This window comes from Cherax quadricarinatus, chromosome 27, assembly GCF_038502225.1.
Source record: "Cherax quadricarinatus isolate ZL_2023a chromosome 27, ASM3850222v1, whole genome shotgun sequence".
Lineage (NCBI taxonomy): Eukaryota > Metazoa > Arthropoda > Malacostraca > Decapoda > Parastacidae > Cherax > Cherax quadricarinatus.
Window position 1 is genome coordinate 38,566,589 of NC_091318.1, and position 12,808 is coordinate 38,579,396.

At 41.6% G+C, this 12,808-nt stretch overlaps 1 protein-coding gene across 1 annotated transcript in view; it reads right to left on the minus strand.

Annotated features, from left to right (window-relative positions):
* Nucleotides 1–12,245, minus strand: part of LOC128691013 (sialin-like) — a 361,202-nt gene extending 348,957 nt beyond the window's left edge. The window contains exons 1-2 of the mRNA XM_070089262.1: nt 12,205–12,245; nt 4,598–4,822 (exon numbers count right to left, since the gene is read on the minus strand). Coding sequence (XP_069945363.1) covers nt 4,598–4,700 — 103 coding nt within the window. The 5' untranslated portion in view covers nt 4,701–4,822; nt 12,205–12,245. The remainder of the gene's footprint in view (nt 1–4,597; nt 4,823–12,204) is intronic.
* Between the last annotated feature and the right edge of the window lie 563 nt (nt 12,246–12,808).

Below are 12,808 nucleotides of genomic sequence, written 5' to 3' on the forward strand. Positions count from 1 at the left end.
TTGGGATGTCGGAATGCTATTCTTAGGTTTGTTAGGCGCCCATATGCTGCAGTAGTTATTTGGTTGATGTGCGCCTCAGGAAATGTGCCGGGTGTTATACTTACCCCAAGATTCTTATCCTTGAGTCAGGTTTGTAGTCTCTGGCCCCTTAGAATGTACTCTGCCTGCGCTCTTCTTTGCACTTTTCCAATCTTCATGACTTTGTACTTGGTGGTGTTGAACTCTAGGAGCAGTTTCTGGACTTGGCAGCCTCTCCACATCCCTTTGTAGTTCCGCCTCATCCTTGTACGATTGAATTCTTCTCATCAACTTCACATCATCTGCAAACAGGGACACTTCTGAATCTATTCCTTCAGTCATGTCATTCACATGTACCAGAAACTGCATCGGTCCTCGAACTGACACCTGGGGAACCCTGCTCGTCACAGGCGCCCAATCTGACGCCTCGTCGCATACTATGACTAGCTGATGCAGTACCCTCGTCTTAAAGCTATGTATGGTTTCTGCCTCCACTACATCACTTGCTAGACTATTCTAATTACTGATAACTCTGTGACTAAAGAAATACTTCCTAACATCCCTGTGAATCGTCTGAGTCTTCAGCTTTCAATTGTGACCCCTTGTTTCTGTTCCCTCTGGAACATTCTGTCTCTGTCCATCTTATCTATGCCATGCAGTATTTTGTATGTCGTTATCATGTCTCCCCTGACCCTCCTGTCCTCCAGTGTAGTCAGACAGTTTTCTCTCAACCTTTCTTTATGGGATATTTCACTTTGTACTTTCTCTAATTTCTTGACGTGCTTGACCAGGTGTGGGTTCCAAACTGGTGCTGCATACTCCAGTACGAGCCTGACGTACAGTGTACAGTGTCTTGAATGATTCCTTACTAAGGTATCAGAATGTTATTCTCAGGTTTGCCAGGAGCCCATATGCTGCAGCAGTTATCTGCATGATGTGTGCCTCCAGAGAATGTGCTTGGTGTTATGGTCACCCCAAGACCTTTCTCCTTCAGTGAGGTTTGCAGTCTTTGTCCACCTAGCCTACACTCTGTCTGCAGTCTTCTTTGCCCTTCCCCAATCTTCATGACTTTGCATTTGGCAGGGTTGAATTCGAGAAGCCAGTTGCTGGACCACGTGTTCAGCCTGTCCAGGTCTCTCTGTAGTCCTTCCTGAACCTCATCTGATTTAATTCTCCACATTAACTTCACATGATCTGCAAACAGGGACACTTCAGAGTCTATCATGTCATTCACATATACCAAAAATAGCACTGGTCCTAGGACTGACCCCCATGGGAACCCGCTCGTTATAGGCGTGCACCGTGATACCTCATCATGTACCATGACTCGTTGTTGCCTCCCTGTCAGGTATTCTCTGATCCATTGCAGTGCCCTTCCTGTTATACGTGCCTGATCCTCCAGCTTCTGCACTAATCTGTGAGGAACTGTGTGAAGGCCTTCCTGCAGTCCAGGAAAATGCAATCAACCCACCCATCTCTCTCGCCTGTAGTTTAATGCCTCGTTTCTGTCTCCTTTCTTAAAAATGGGGACTACATTTGCCGTCTTCCATACCTCAGGTAGTTGCCCAGTTTCAAGGGATATGTTGAAGATTGTCGTTAGTGTGTGTGTGTATTTGTGTGTGTGTGTATTTGTGTGTGTGTGTGTGTGTGTGTGTGTGTGTGTGTGTGTGTGTGTGTGTACTCACCTATTTGTACTCACCTATTTGTGGTTGCAGGGGTCGATTCACAGCTCCTGGCCCCGCCTCTTCGCTGATTGCTACTAGGTCCTCTCTCTCCCTGCCCCATGAGCTCTATCATACCTCGCCTTAAAACTATGTATGGTTCCTGCCTCTACCACATCACCTTCTAGGCTATTCCATGGCCTGACTACTCTATGACTGAAGAAATACTTCCTAACATCCCTTTGATTCATCTGAGTCTTCAACTTCCAATTGTGACCTCTTGTATCTGTGTCCCATCTCTGGAACATCCCGTCTTTGTCCACCTCGTCTATTCCGCGCAGTATTTTATATGTCGTTATCATGTCTCCCCTGACCCTCCTGGCCTCCAGTGTCGTCAGGCCGATTTCCCTCAACCTTTCTTCATAGGACAATCCCCGTAGCTCTGGGACTAGTCTCGTTGCAAACCTTTGCACTTTCTCTAATTTCTTGACGTGCTTGACTAGGTGTGGATTCCAAACTGGTGCTGCATACTCCAGTATGGGCCTGACGTAGATGGTATACAGAGTCTTAAACGAATCCTTACTGATGTATCGGAACGCTATCCGTAGGTTTGCCAGGCGCCCGTATGCTGCAGCAGTTATCTGATTGATGTGGGCCTCAGGAGATATGTTCGGTGTTATACTCACCCCCAGATCTTTTTCCTTGAGTGAGGTTTGCAGTCTTTGGCCATCTAAACTATATTGTGTGTGCGGTCTTCTTTGCCCTTCCCCAATCTTCATGACTTTGCATTTGGCAGGGTTAAATTCAAGGAGCCAGTTGCTGGACCAGGCTTGTAGCCTGCCCAGGTCTCTTTGTAGTCCTGCCTGATCCTCGTCCGATTTGATTCTTCTCATTAACTTCACATCATCTGCAAACAAGGACACTTCTGAGTCTATCCCTTCCGTTATGTCGTTCACGTATACCAAGAACAGCACAGGTCCTAGGACTGACCCCTGTGGAACCCCGCTTGTCACAGGCGCCCACTCTGACACCTCGTCGCGTACCATGACTCGTTGTTGCCTCCCTGTCAGATATTCTCTGATCCATTGCAGTGCCTTTCCTGTTATGTGTGCATGGTCCTCTAGCTTTTGCAGTAACCTCTTGTGAGGAACTGTGTCGAAGGCCTTCTTGCAGTCCAAAAATACGCAGTCGATCCACCCCTCTCTCTCTTGTCTTACTTCTGTCACCTTGTCATAAAACTCTAGTAGGTTTGTGACACAGGATTTTCCTTCCCTGAAACCGTGCTGATTGTCAATTATACACTTGTTTCTTTCCAGGTTCCCCACCACTCTCCTCCTGATGATCTTCTCCATAACCTTGCATACTATACACGTTAGTGATACAGGTCTGTAGTTTAGTGCCTCATGTCTGTCTCCCTTTTTAAAAATTGGGACTACATATGCCTTTTTCCATACCTCAGGGAGTTGCCCAGTTTCAAATGTGTTGAAGATCTTTGTTAATGGCTCACACAATATCTCTGCTCCCTCTTGTGTGTGTGTGTGTGTGTGTTTAGGGGATCTATACCGTCTTCTATACCTGCATACTGGTGTTACACCTCCTAACCCCTATGTCTCGTTCATATTGAATGCTAAAGTTTCTGTCACTCAGGCTTCTCTAGGGGTGAGTGGAACCCTAACTTTCAGCTATGGCAGTATACCTGAAACTATTTACCTGAATATTTTCCACAGAATAAGTGAAGACTTTGTCTGGCAATCAAAGGGTAGCAGTGGGCTGCTTGTTATCCTTTCTGGCATTATGGCACATATCTGATCCTTCTAAATTATATGGCACTGACCTTGTTTATCTAACTACAGTCATAAACATTCTGCTCATTCCCCTAAAGTTTTCACTTTTCTGCCCAGATATTTACACTTCTTTCCATATTTTCTTGACAGGAAGCCTATCTATGGGCAGCTTACTAGAAAATATCAGAAACAGGACAAGTATCTTCACCAGGTGCCAGATCAACAAGGCTGTTATCGATATGTGGGGCCGCTTGCCTCTAGCAGCAACAGCCTGATTGATTAGGCAAACACCAGACAAGCCTGACCCCTGACCGGGCTCCGAAAATAGTGAGACTCTCCAAACTTATCAGAGGTATATCAAAGGCAGCACGTGACCGAGAATGATGCTACTCTGCAGTTCTCACTCTAGTTTTTCGGTATGTTTTGTTTCTTTGTTTTTGTTGTATTCTTAATCGCTGTAATGTTTCATCCGCCGCAGAGTGCAGAGATAGGTTAGTCTAGTAGCCACTAGACTAACCTATCTCTGCACTTCTCTCTCACTTTGAGTCACCATTTGTCCTGTTGTTATTTGTATAATTATGATCAATGGCAGCAGTGGTGCCTGCCTGATAGGTGTGCCTTAACCTCACTCTTCTTCTCAATATTGGCACTTACATATTTTCTATAAAGCTTTGCTCTTCCCCTCGCCTTTCTCACTTTAGAAACCATGTTTTCACATCTAGTAATGTTCACTGACTCTGTCACGAACACTGACCTCTTCCAGTTATTAAATGCGCCCTAAAAACACTAAGATTCAGGGAGCCCTACTGTACTCACCTAGTTGAGGTTGCACGGGTCGATTCAGAGCTCCTGGCCCCTGGTGTGTGTATGTGTTTTTTGTGTATATGTGCACAAGTGTGCTTGCCTGCGTAATTAGATGCGTGATTGTGTGTGCGTTCGTTGGTGTGTTCATGCAAGCACTGGCCTACTGAGTGGAGGTAATTGTTTGATTAAAATCCATTTTCAAGCAAATGAAACTAAAAAGCTGCATTTACTTGTTAACTAATAGAAATAATATTTTTACTCATCTGTTAAAAGTTTAGACAATCTGTGTGTAAATACGTTTATAGTAAAATATATAGCAGGTTATATTACTTGGCAAGTTATGATCCTGGAGAAGAACCAACGCAGAGTTGGCCACCTGGTCATTCTTCTCAGACATCTCTGTACCTCCTGGGTCTCCACTGCCTCCTACCATTGGGCAATCTTTCAGTTGTGCCTCTGTGTTTAGTTAGACACGAAGACAGGAGAGACACAGAGGCGAAGATGATTAGGGATGCACTGCGCTTATCAAATTCTCGTTCTCGATAATGGAAGGTTCTGAAAGAGATGAGTTAATGATGCATTATTGTTGGGTTTAGTATTTTTATTTTCATTTCTTGTTTTTATCCCCTACTAGTGTGGTGAAAAGTTTATTTTATATACAAGGTAACAAGAGTCGTAATTATCGAAATATTAAAAAATCTGCTTTGTAGCCACTGAATACAAGCAGCGATCCACGTAAAGTTGCAATAAGTTAGCTGACTTTCTGTATTTAGAAAATAGGCAAATCGCTAGTCATGAGTTATATTGTTCAATGAACCGACAAGTTCAAGAATGTGATATTTTTGCAAAGCTGGGGTATTTTTTTTTTATTGTGGAAATATTTCACCAACAAGTTGCTTGCGAAGTCCATAACAGGGGAAAATGGTTGAAGATCAGCAGTTTGAGGTAATCAGTCCCTCAACCTAGATTCGATGTGATCAGTCTCTCAGTTTTGAAAAGAGTACAACATATACGAGGAGAAGAGGCTTAAGAGACACGTAAGAGTTTGTCTTCTAATAGCATGTTCATTTTCCTTGTATAATATGCCCTGTCCATAATTACTATCGCATTTGCTTTGTCTGTTTCGTAAGGTGAAGTCTAGGATCTTTTTCGCCTGCGCTGTATGTATTACAATTAGAGGAACTTCATCCGTTCCAAGTAATTTAGGTGCATTATCGTCCTTATGTGTGCAGTGAAAGCTCTCTGTATACTCTCCAGGTCAACAGTTTCGCCTGCCTTGAGGAGGCAGTTAGTGTACAGCAGTATTCCAGGCTAGAGAGAACAAGCGATTTGAAGAGAATTATCATGGGCTTGGCGTCCCTAGTTTTGAAGGTTCACATTATCCATCCCATAATTTTTATAGCAGATGAGGTAGATACGTTGTTGTGGTATTTGAAGGTGAGATTATCTGACATTATCACTCTCAGGTCCTTCACATTAGTTTCTCGCTCTCTTGTGTGGGTGGAATTTGTTGTGTATCCTGATGCAGTCTTAAGTTCCTCAAATTTTCCATATCTGAGTAATTGAAATTTCTCGTCATTGACCTTCATAGTTTTCTGCGGCATGTTTAAAGATTTGGGTGTCAACCGCAAAAAGAAGACACAGAGCTGTTGCTCACATCTGTCAGACATGAGGATGAGGAACAGGATGGGAGCAAGTACTGTGCCTTGTGGAACAGACCTTTTGACTGTAGTTGCCACAGACTTTTCTCTGTTTACTATCACTTTTTGTTTTCTATTAGGAAGTTATAGAGTTATCTATGAACTTTTCTTGTTATTCATTTATCGCTTATTTTGTGCGGAATTACACCGTGTTTGTACTTTACGAAGGCTTTCACAAAGTCTATGTATACTACACCTGCATTTTGTTTAATCCAGGACCTTGTCATAGTGGTCCTGTAGCTGGGACAGGCAGATGTCTGTGGTTCTTTGCAATTGTTTTAGTGCCACATTTGATGAGTTGGAGGCACCGATGTTGGCAGACGTAGGAGTGAGGACCTGATTAGCAGGTATAGGTCAGCAAGAGATAATTGGGAGGAAGGGTGGGAACCCTGTAATTTGTGGTATTTTGCCAAGGAGTGGAGTTGAAAATGAATGGTTGTCCAGAGCAATTGGTGTCAATTGCTGGCTGGACAAATACTGTAAGGAAAATGCGGTAACATTTATTGACAACTGGGACCTCCTCTATGGCAGGAATGACATGTATGCCAGGGATGGGGTTCACTTATCTAGGTGTGGGGTGGGAGCACTGGCCAATGCAGTGGAGGGAGCTGTTAGGTCTTTAAACTAGGAATAGTTAGTGGTATGGTTTTGGCGGGAAAACAGTGGAGTCGCAGTGTAGTAATATGAGTACTTGGAGAACTAGAAATAGGCAAAATGAGGTGGATATTAGAAAGCCAGTGGCACTAATTGACAAGGACAGAAATAGGTTCAGTGGAATAACAGAAAGGAGCAAGAAGGTTAAAGAGAAAGGAGGGTCCTTAAACATATATTACACAAATAGTCGTAGTGCTAGGAATAAGATGGACGAGTTGAGACTAGTTGCTAGTGCAGGTAGCATTGATGCATTTGCCATAACTGAGACGTGGTTTAATTCAAAAAGTCGGGACATGCCTGCGGAATGTCACATTCAGGGTTTTAAATTGTTCCAAGTAGATAGAAGTATCGGGAATGGAGGTGGGGTGGCATTGTATGTCCGAGATCGCTTGAACTGTTGCATAAAAACGGGTAGTAAGTCTGAAGTAAAACATAGTCTGTTTGGATAGAATTTTCAGAGGGGCATGAAAAACTGATTTTAGGAGTGATATACCGTCCCCCAGACTTAGATAGGGACCAAGGGAGACTATTATGGGAGGAAATTGTTAGGGCCACAAGGCAAAATAATGTAGTAATTCTAGGAGACTTTAACTTTAGTCAAATTGATTGGAATTTCTTGACTGGGAATTTAGAATCATACTACTTCTTAGTAGTAGTTCAGGATTGCTTTTTGAAGCAGTTTGTGACAGAACCTACAAGGGGTAATAACCTGCTTGACTTAGTTCTGGCAAACAATGAATCCCTTGTTAATAATTTAGAAATTTCAGTGGAACTCGGTGCTAGCGACCACAAATCAATTAAATTTAGCATTGAATGGAAGTATGATAGTAGAGATAACTCTGTAACAGTTCCAGATTTTCGCTTAGCAGATTACGATGGGCTTAGAGAACACTTATCTGTTGACTGGGGTAACGAAGAGAGCTATCAATATGACAGTTTTCTGAACACCACACATGCTGCTCAAAGAAAGTTTATCCCGTATAAAGAAATTAGATAAAATAGAAATGACCCAAAATGGATGAATAATAGGCTGAAATATCTACTAGGGCATAAGAAAGGAATTTATAGGCGTATCAAAAGAGGTGAGGGTCATCTTACGAATCAGTATATTGACATTAAGAGGGACATTAAAAAGGGGGTAAGAAAAACTAAAAGAGACTATGAAATTAAAGTTGCTAGGGATTCTAAAACTAACCCAAAAAGTTTTTTCCAGGTCTATAGAACAAAAGTAGAGATTAGATAGGTCTCCTTAAAAATAACTATGGGCATCTTACTGACAAAGAGAATGAAATGTGCTCGGTTTTAAATAATTATTTTCTCTTTGTTTTTACACAGGAAGACACTAACAATATTCCAGTAATTAATTTTTATAGTGGGCCAGAAAAAGATAAATTATGTAACATCACAGTCACTAGTGAAATGGTTGTGAAGCAGATAGACCGACTGAAGCCAAATAAGTCGCCGGGTCCTGATGAGATTTTTTCAAGGGTTCTAAAGGAATGCAAAATGGAACTCTGTGAACCATTAACTAATATTTTTAATTTATCTCTTCAAACAGGTGTAGTGTCTGATATGTGGAAGGTGGCTAATGTAATTCCTATTTTTAAAACAGGGGACAAGTAGTTACCGTCAAATTACCGCCCAATAAGCCTGACCTCAATTGTAGGCAGATTACTAGTGTCAATTATAGCTGAGATTATAAGAAGCCATCTCGATAAGCATAGCTTGATTAATGATACTCAGCATGGATTCACAAGAGGCCGGTCTTGTCTAACTAATTTATTAACTTTCTTCAGTAAAGTTTTTGAGGCTGTTGACCACGATAAATAATTTGATATTGTTTATTTAGTGAGTTCCGCACCAAAGACTGTTAAAGAAAGTGGCAGCTCATGGCATTGGGGAAAGGGTGCTCTCGTGGATCGAATCATGGCTCACAGACAGGAAGCAGAGAGTGTCCGAGTGGGGTTCAGTAACAAGTGGCGTTCCACAGGGATCAGTCTTGGGCCCGTTGTTGTTTATAATATATATCAATGATCTTGATGAAGGAATTACTTGTGATTTGAGAAAATTCGCCGATGACACAAAGATAGGTAGGATAATTGATTCAAACGTAGATGTTAGGGAACTTCAGAAGGATTTAGACAAACTCTGTTCTTGGTCAGAAAAGAGGCAGATGTAGTTCAGTTTAGATAAATGCAAGGTTCTAAAGCTCGGGAGTGTCCATAACCCTAGCACTTATAAGTTAAATGATGTAGAACTTAGCCATACAGATTGCGAAAAGGACTTGGGGATTATGGTAAGCAGCAACCTTAAACCAAGACAGCAATGCCTAAGCGTACGTAATATGGTAAATAGATTACTGGGATTTATTTCAAGAAGTGTAAGCAACAGAAGTCCAGAGGTCATACTGCAGCTTTATACATCATTAGTAAGGCCTCACCTAGATTATGCAGCTCAATTCTGGTCTGCATATTACAGAATCGACATAAATTCGTTAGAAAACATTCAGCGTAGGATGACTAAATTAATACATAGCATTAGAAATCTTCCTTATGAAGAAACATTGAAGACTCTTAAATTACATTTACTTGCTAGACGAAGAATGAGGGGAGACATGATCGAAGTGTATAAGTGGAAGATAGGTATTAATAAAGGGATTATTAATGTGGTCTTGAGGATATCTCTCCAAGAGAGAACCCGCAGTAATGGATTGAAATTAGATTAGTTTAGATTCAGAAAGGACATAATTGACTCTAGTAATTTGCCTACAATTGAGGTCAGGCTTACTGGGCGGTAATTTGACGGTAACGACTTGTCCCCTGTTTTAAAAATAGGAATTACGTTAGCCATCTTCCACATATCAGACACTACACCTGTTTGAAGAGATAAATTAAAAATATTAGTTAATGGTTCACAGAGTTCCATTTTGCATTCCTTAAGAACCCTTGAAAAAACCTCATCAGAACCCGGTGACTTATTTGGCTTCAGTCGGTCTATCTGCTTCACAACCATTTCACTAGTGACTGTGATGATACATAATTTATCTTCTGGTCCACTATAAAAATTAATTACTGGAATATTGTTAGTGTCTTCCTGTGTAAAAACCGAGAGAAAATTATTTAAAAATGAGCACATTTCATTCTCTTTGTCAGTAAGATGCCCATAGTTATTTTTAAGGGGACCTATCTTATCTTTTTGGGTTAGTTTTAGAATTCCTAACAACTTTAATTTCATAGTCCCTTTTAGCTTTTCTTATCCCCTTTTTAATGTCCCTCTTAATGTCAATATACTGATTCATAAGATAACCCTCACCTCTTTTGATACGCCTATAAATTCCACCCCAACCCCCTTCTCGATACTTCTATCTACTTGTAACAATTTAAAACCCTGAATGTGACATTCCGCAGGCATGTCCCGACTTTTTTAATTAAACTACGTCTCAGTTATGACAAATACATCAATGTTACCTGCACTAGCAACTAGTCTCAACTCGTCCATCTTATTCCTAGCACTACGACTATTTGTGTAATATATATTTAAGGACCCTCCTTTCTCTTTAACCTTCCTGCTCCTTTCTGTTATTCCACTAAACCTATAACTATCCTTGTCAATTAGTGGAACTGGCTTTCCAATATCCACCTCATTTTGCCTATTACTAGTTCTCCTAGTACTCGTATTAATACACTGAGACTTCACTATTTTCCCGCCAAAACCCATACCACTAACTATTCCTAGTTTAAAGTCCTAACAGCTCCCTCCACTGCAGTTGCCAGTGCCCTCATCCAACACCAAGAGAAGTGAACCCCACCCCTGGCATACATGTCATTCCTGCCATAGAAGAGGTCCCAGTTGTCAATGAATGTTACCGCATTTTCCTTACAGTATTTGTCCAGCCAGCAATTGACACCAATTGCTCTGGACAACCATTCATTTCCAACTCCTCTCCTTGGCAAAATACCACATGTGACAGGGTTCCCACCCTTCCTCCTAATTATCTCTATTGCTGACCTATACCTGCTAATGAGGTCCTCACTCCTACGCCTGCGATCATCGTTGCCTCCAGCACTGAGACAGATAATAGGATTGCTCCCATTACCTCTCATGATGTCATCCAGATGGCTAACAGTATCCTTCATCCCAGCCACAGGAAAACACACTCTCTGCCTGATTTTCAAATGGTATACAATACCGACATTTTGGTAGATAAGACACATAGGCAACATTTAGGCAACTTTATTCCGAAACGTTTCGCCTACAGTCTTCACATCTCTACTGCTACTGCCTACTTTCTGTACTCGACTGAAGAAACCTATTGTGTAGGCGAAACGTTTCGGAATAAAGTTGCCTAAATGTTGCCTATGTGTCTTATCTACCACACTCTCTGCCTCCTACTCCTATCCTTCAAGTAGAATGCCCTATCCATGTACCTAATCTGGCTATCCCCAACAACAACAATGTTTTTACCTTTCTTGGCGACGTCCGCCGTGATGTTCCCAGTAGTCGACTCACATTCGTTAGGTAGCACTACACCTTCACTTGTGGAATTCGTCAAGACGTTCTCGATGGTTTTCGTTGCGGTTTCCAGGGAGGTCTCACGTCAGCCAATGATTCCTTGGTGCTCGTTGTGACATTCCCAGTAGAACGCCCACATTCGTCAGGTAGCACCGAAAATACGTTGGAAGTTTCCACAGCAGTCTTTTGGGTCCTCGTTGTTTCTGCCTCTCCAACAGTCTTCTTGATCCTCAGCTTGGTTCCATGTTGCCCGGCCACTGACCAAGCTCCCCTCTTAACCTGGGGACTCACAATAGGAGGATTACTTCGAATCCTCTTGTTCTCCTCCGTTAATCGCCGTATCTCCTGCTTAGCAACCTTAATTCTTCCTGGAATTTGTATTGATAAAGCCACTGGATGGCGAAACTTCTACAGCAAAGATACCCAGATAATTGACAGAAAACAGGAACGAGGATTCGCCATTTCATGTAATTGTTTCACTCGGCTATTAAAAACGTTTGTGAGATACTTAGAGAAAACAAATCATAATGGTCCAGAGGTACTTGGTAAATACTGTGGAATACATTCAATCATTGCTCTGTGTTACTCATCATACACTAGTTATTATGACACTAAGGTATTCTCACTCATGACTGGGTTACGTGTAAACTTCTCCTGTCTGTGACACTAACAAAATAACCACATGACCTCACCGATATATTTTTCCAGCGCAAAAGGAAACAATAAAAAAAAAGTGAAAAAAATGAGCTTTTCTGGTGTTATCCTGCATTCTCCTCGAAATGCAAAATTCGGTCACTTTCAGTCAGAAGTCTCAAAATATTTACCAAGAAGCTGATAGACATTGCCCAGTAATGGTGCGTAGATCAGAAAGATTCGTTAGTGACTTAGACCGGTGTACCAGAAAGAATTGTATAACTCCTGTATTATCTGGGACCTGAGAAAAACGTGGTCCTGTGGTCACTGGAGAACTAAATAACTTCTTTATAGACGGAAGTGAGAGCTGCTCACAGCCTGAACCCATGAAACATGGAGAACAAATCTACGAATTAACCAAAGAAATGTGATCACAACCTGAACCGGCAGTGGCAGCCTTCACACTAAGTGACACTGAGTGTCGAGGTAAATATTACTCCAAGGACAGACCTCCAACGACCTATCAGTTATCGTTGTTCAGTATATCTACGAGAGTGGCTACTGATAATACATTACTTAATGATTACTATTACAATTTTTGTTGTGTATCCCCACATTAAAACAAATGAAGTCTTTTAACGTTAAATCCCATCATAGTAGAAGATGGTTTATCATATTCATCATGGTTTATCAATAATTGTGACATGCTAAGAGTACGTTGCAGTTTATTCGGCTTTTGTGACACACACACATATAGGCATGCCCTTCTGACCAGCGACCCAGCTGCTAAAAGTATAGTAGGCGGGAGGCTCCCTGTCCTGCTAGCAGTCTTGATTCAACCCAGCCAATTACAAGGAAACCAACCAAAGTTGTGTAGCGATATCTGGGATTCATTTATCAAATTTGGCAGACTTACCTTGAGTCTGGTCGCTTATATTTCTCATTGTGTCTCTTGCTTCCAAACATGATATTCTGTACATAGTGTATCTACATTGTACATATACTTGCATTCCGTTTTGGCGAAGGAAATAGATGTGTATTT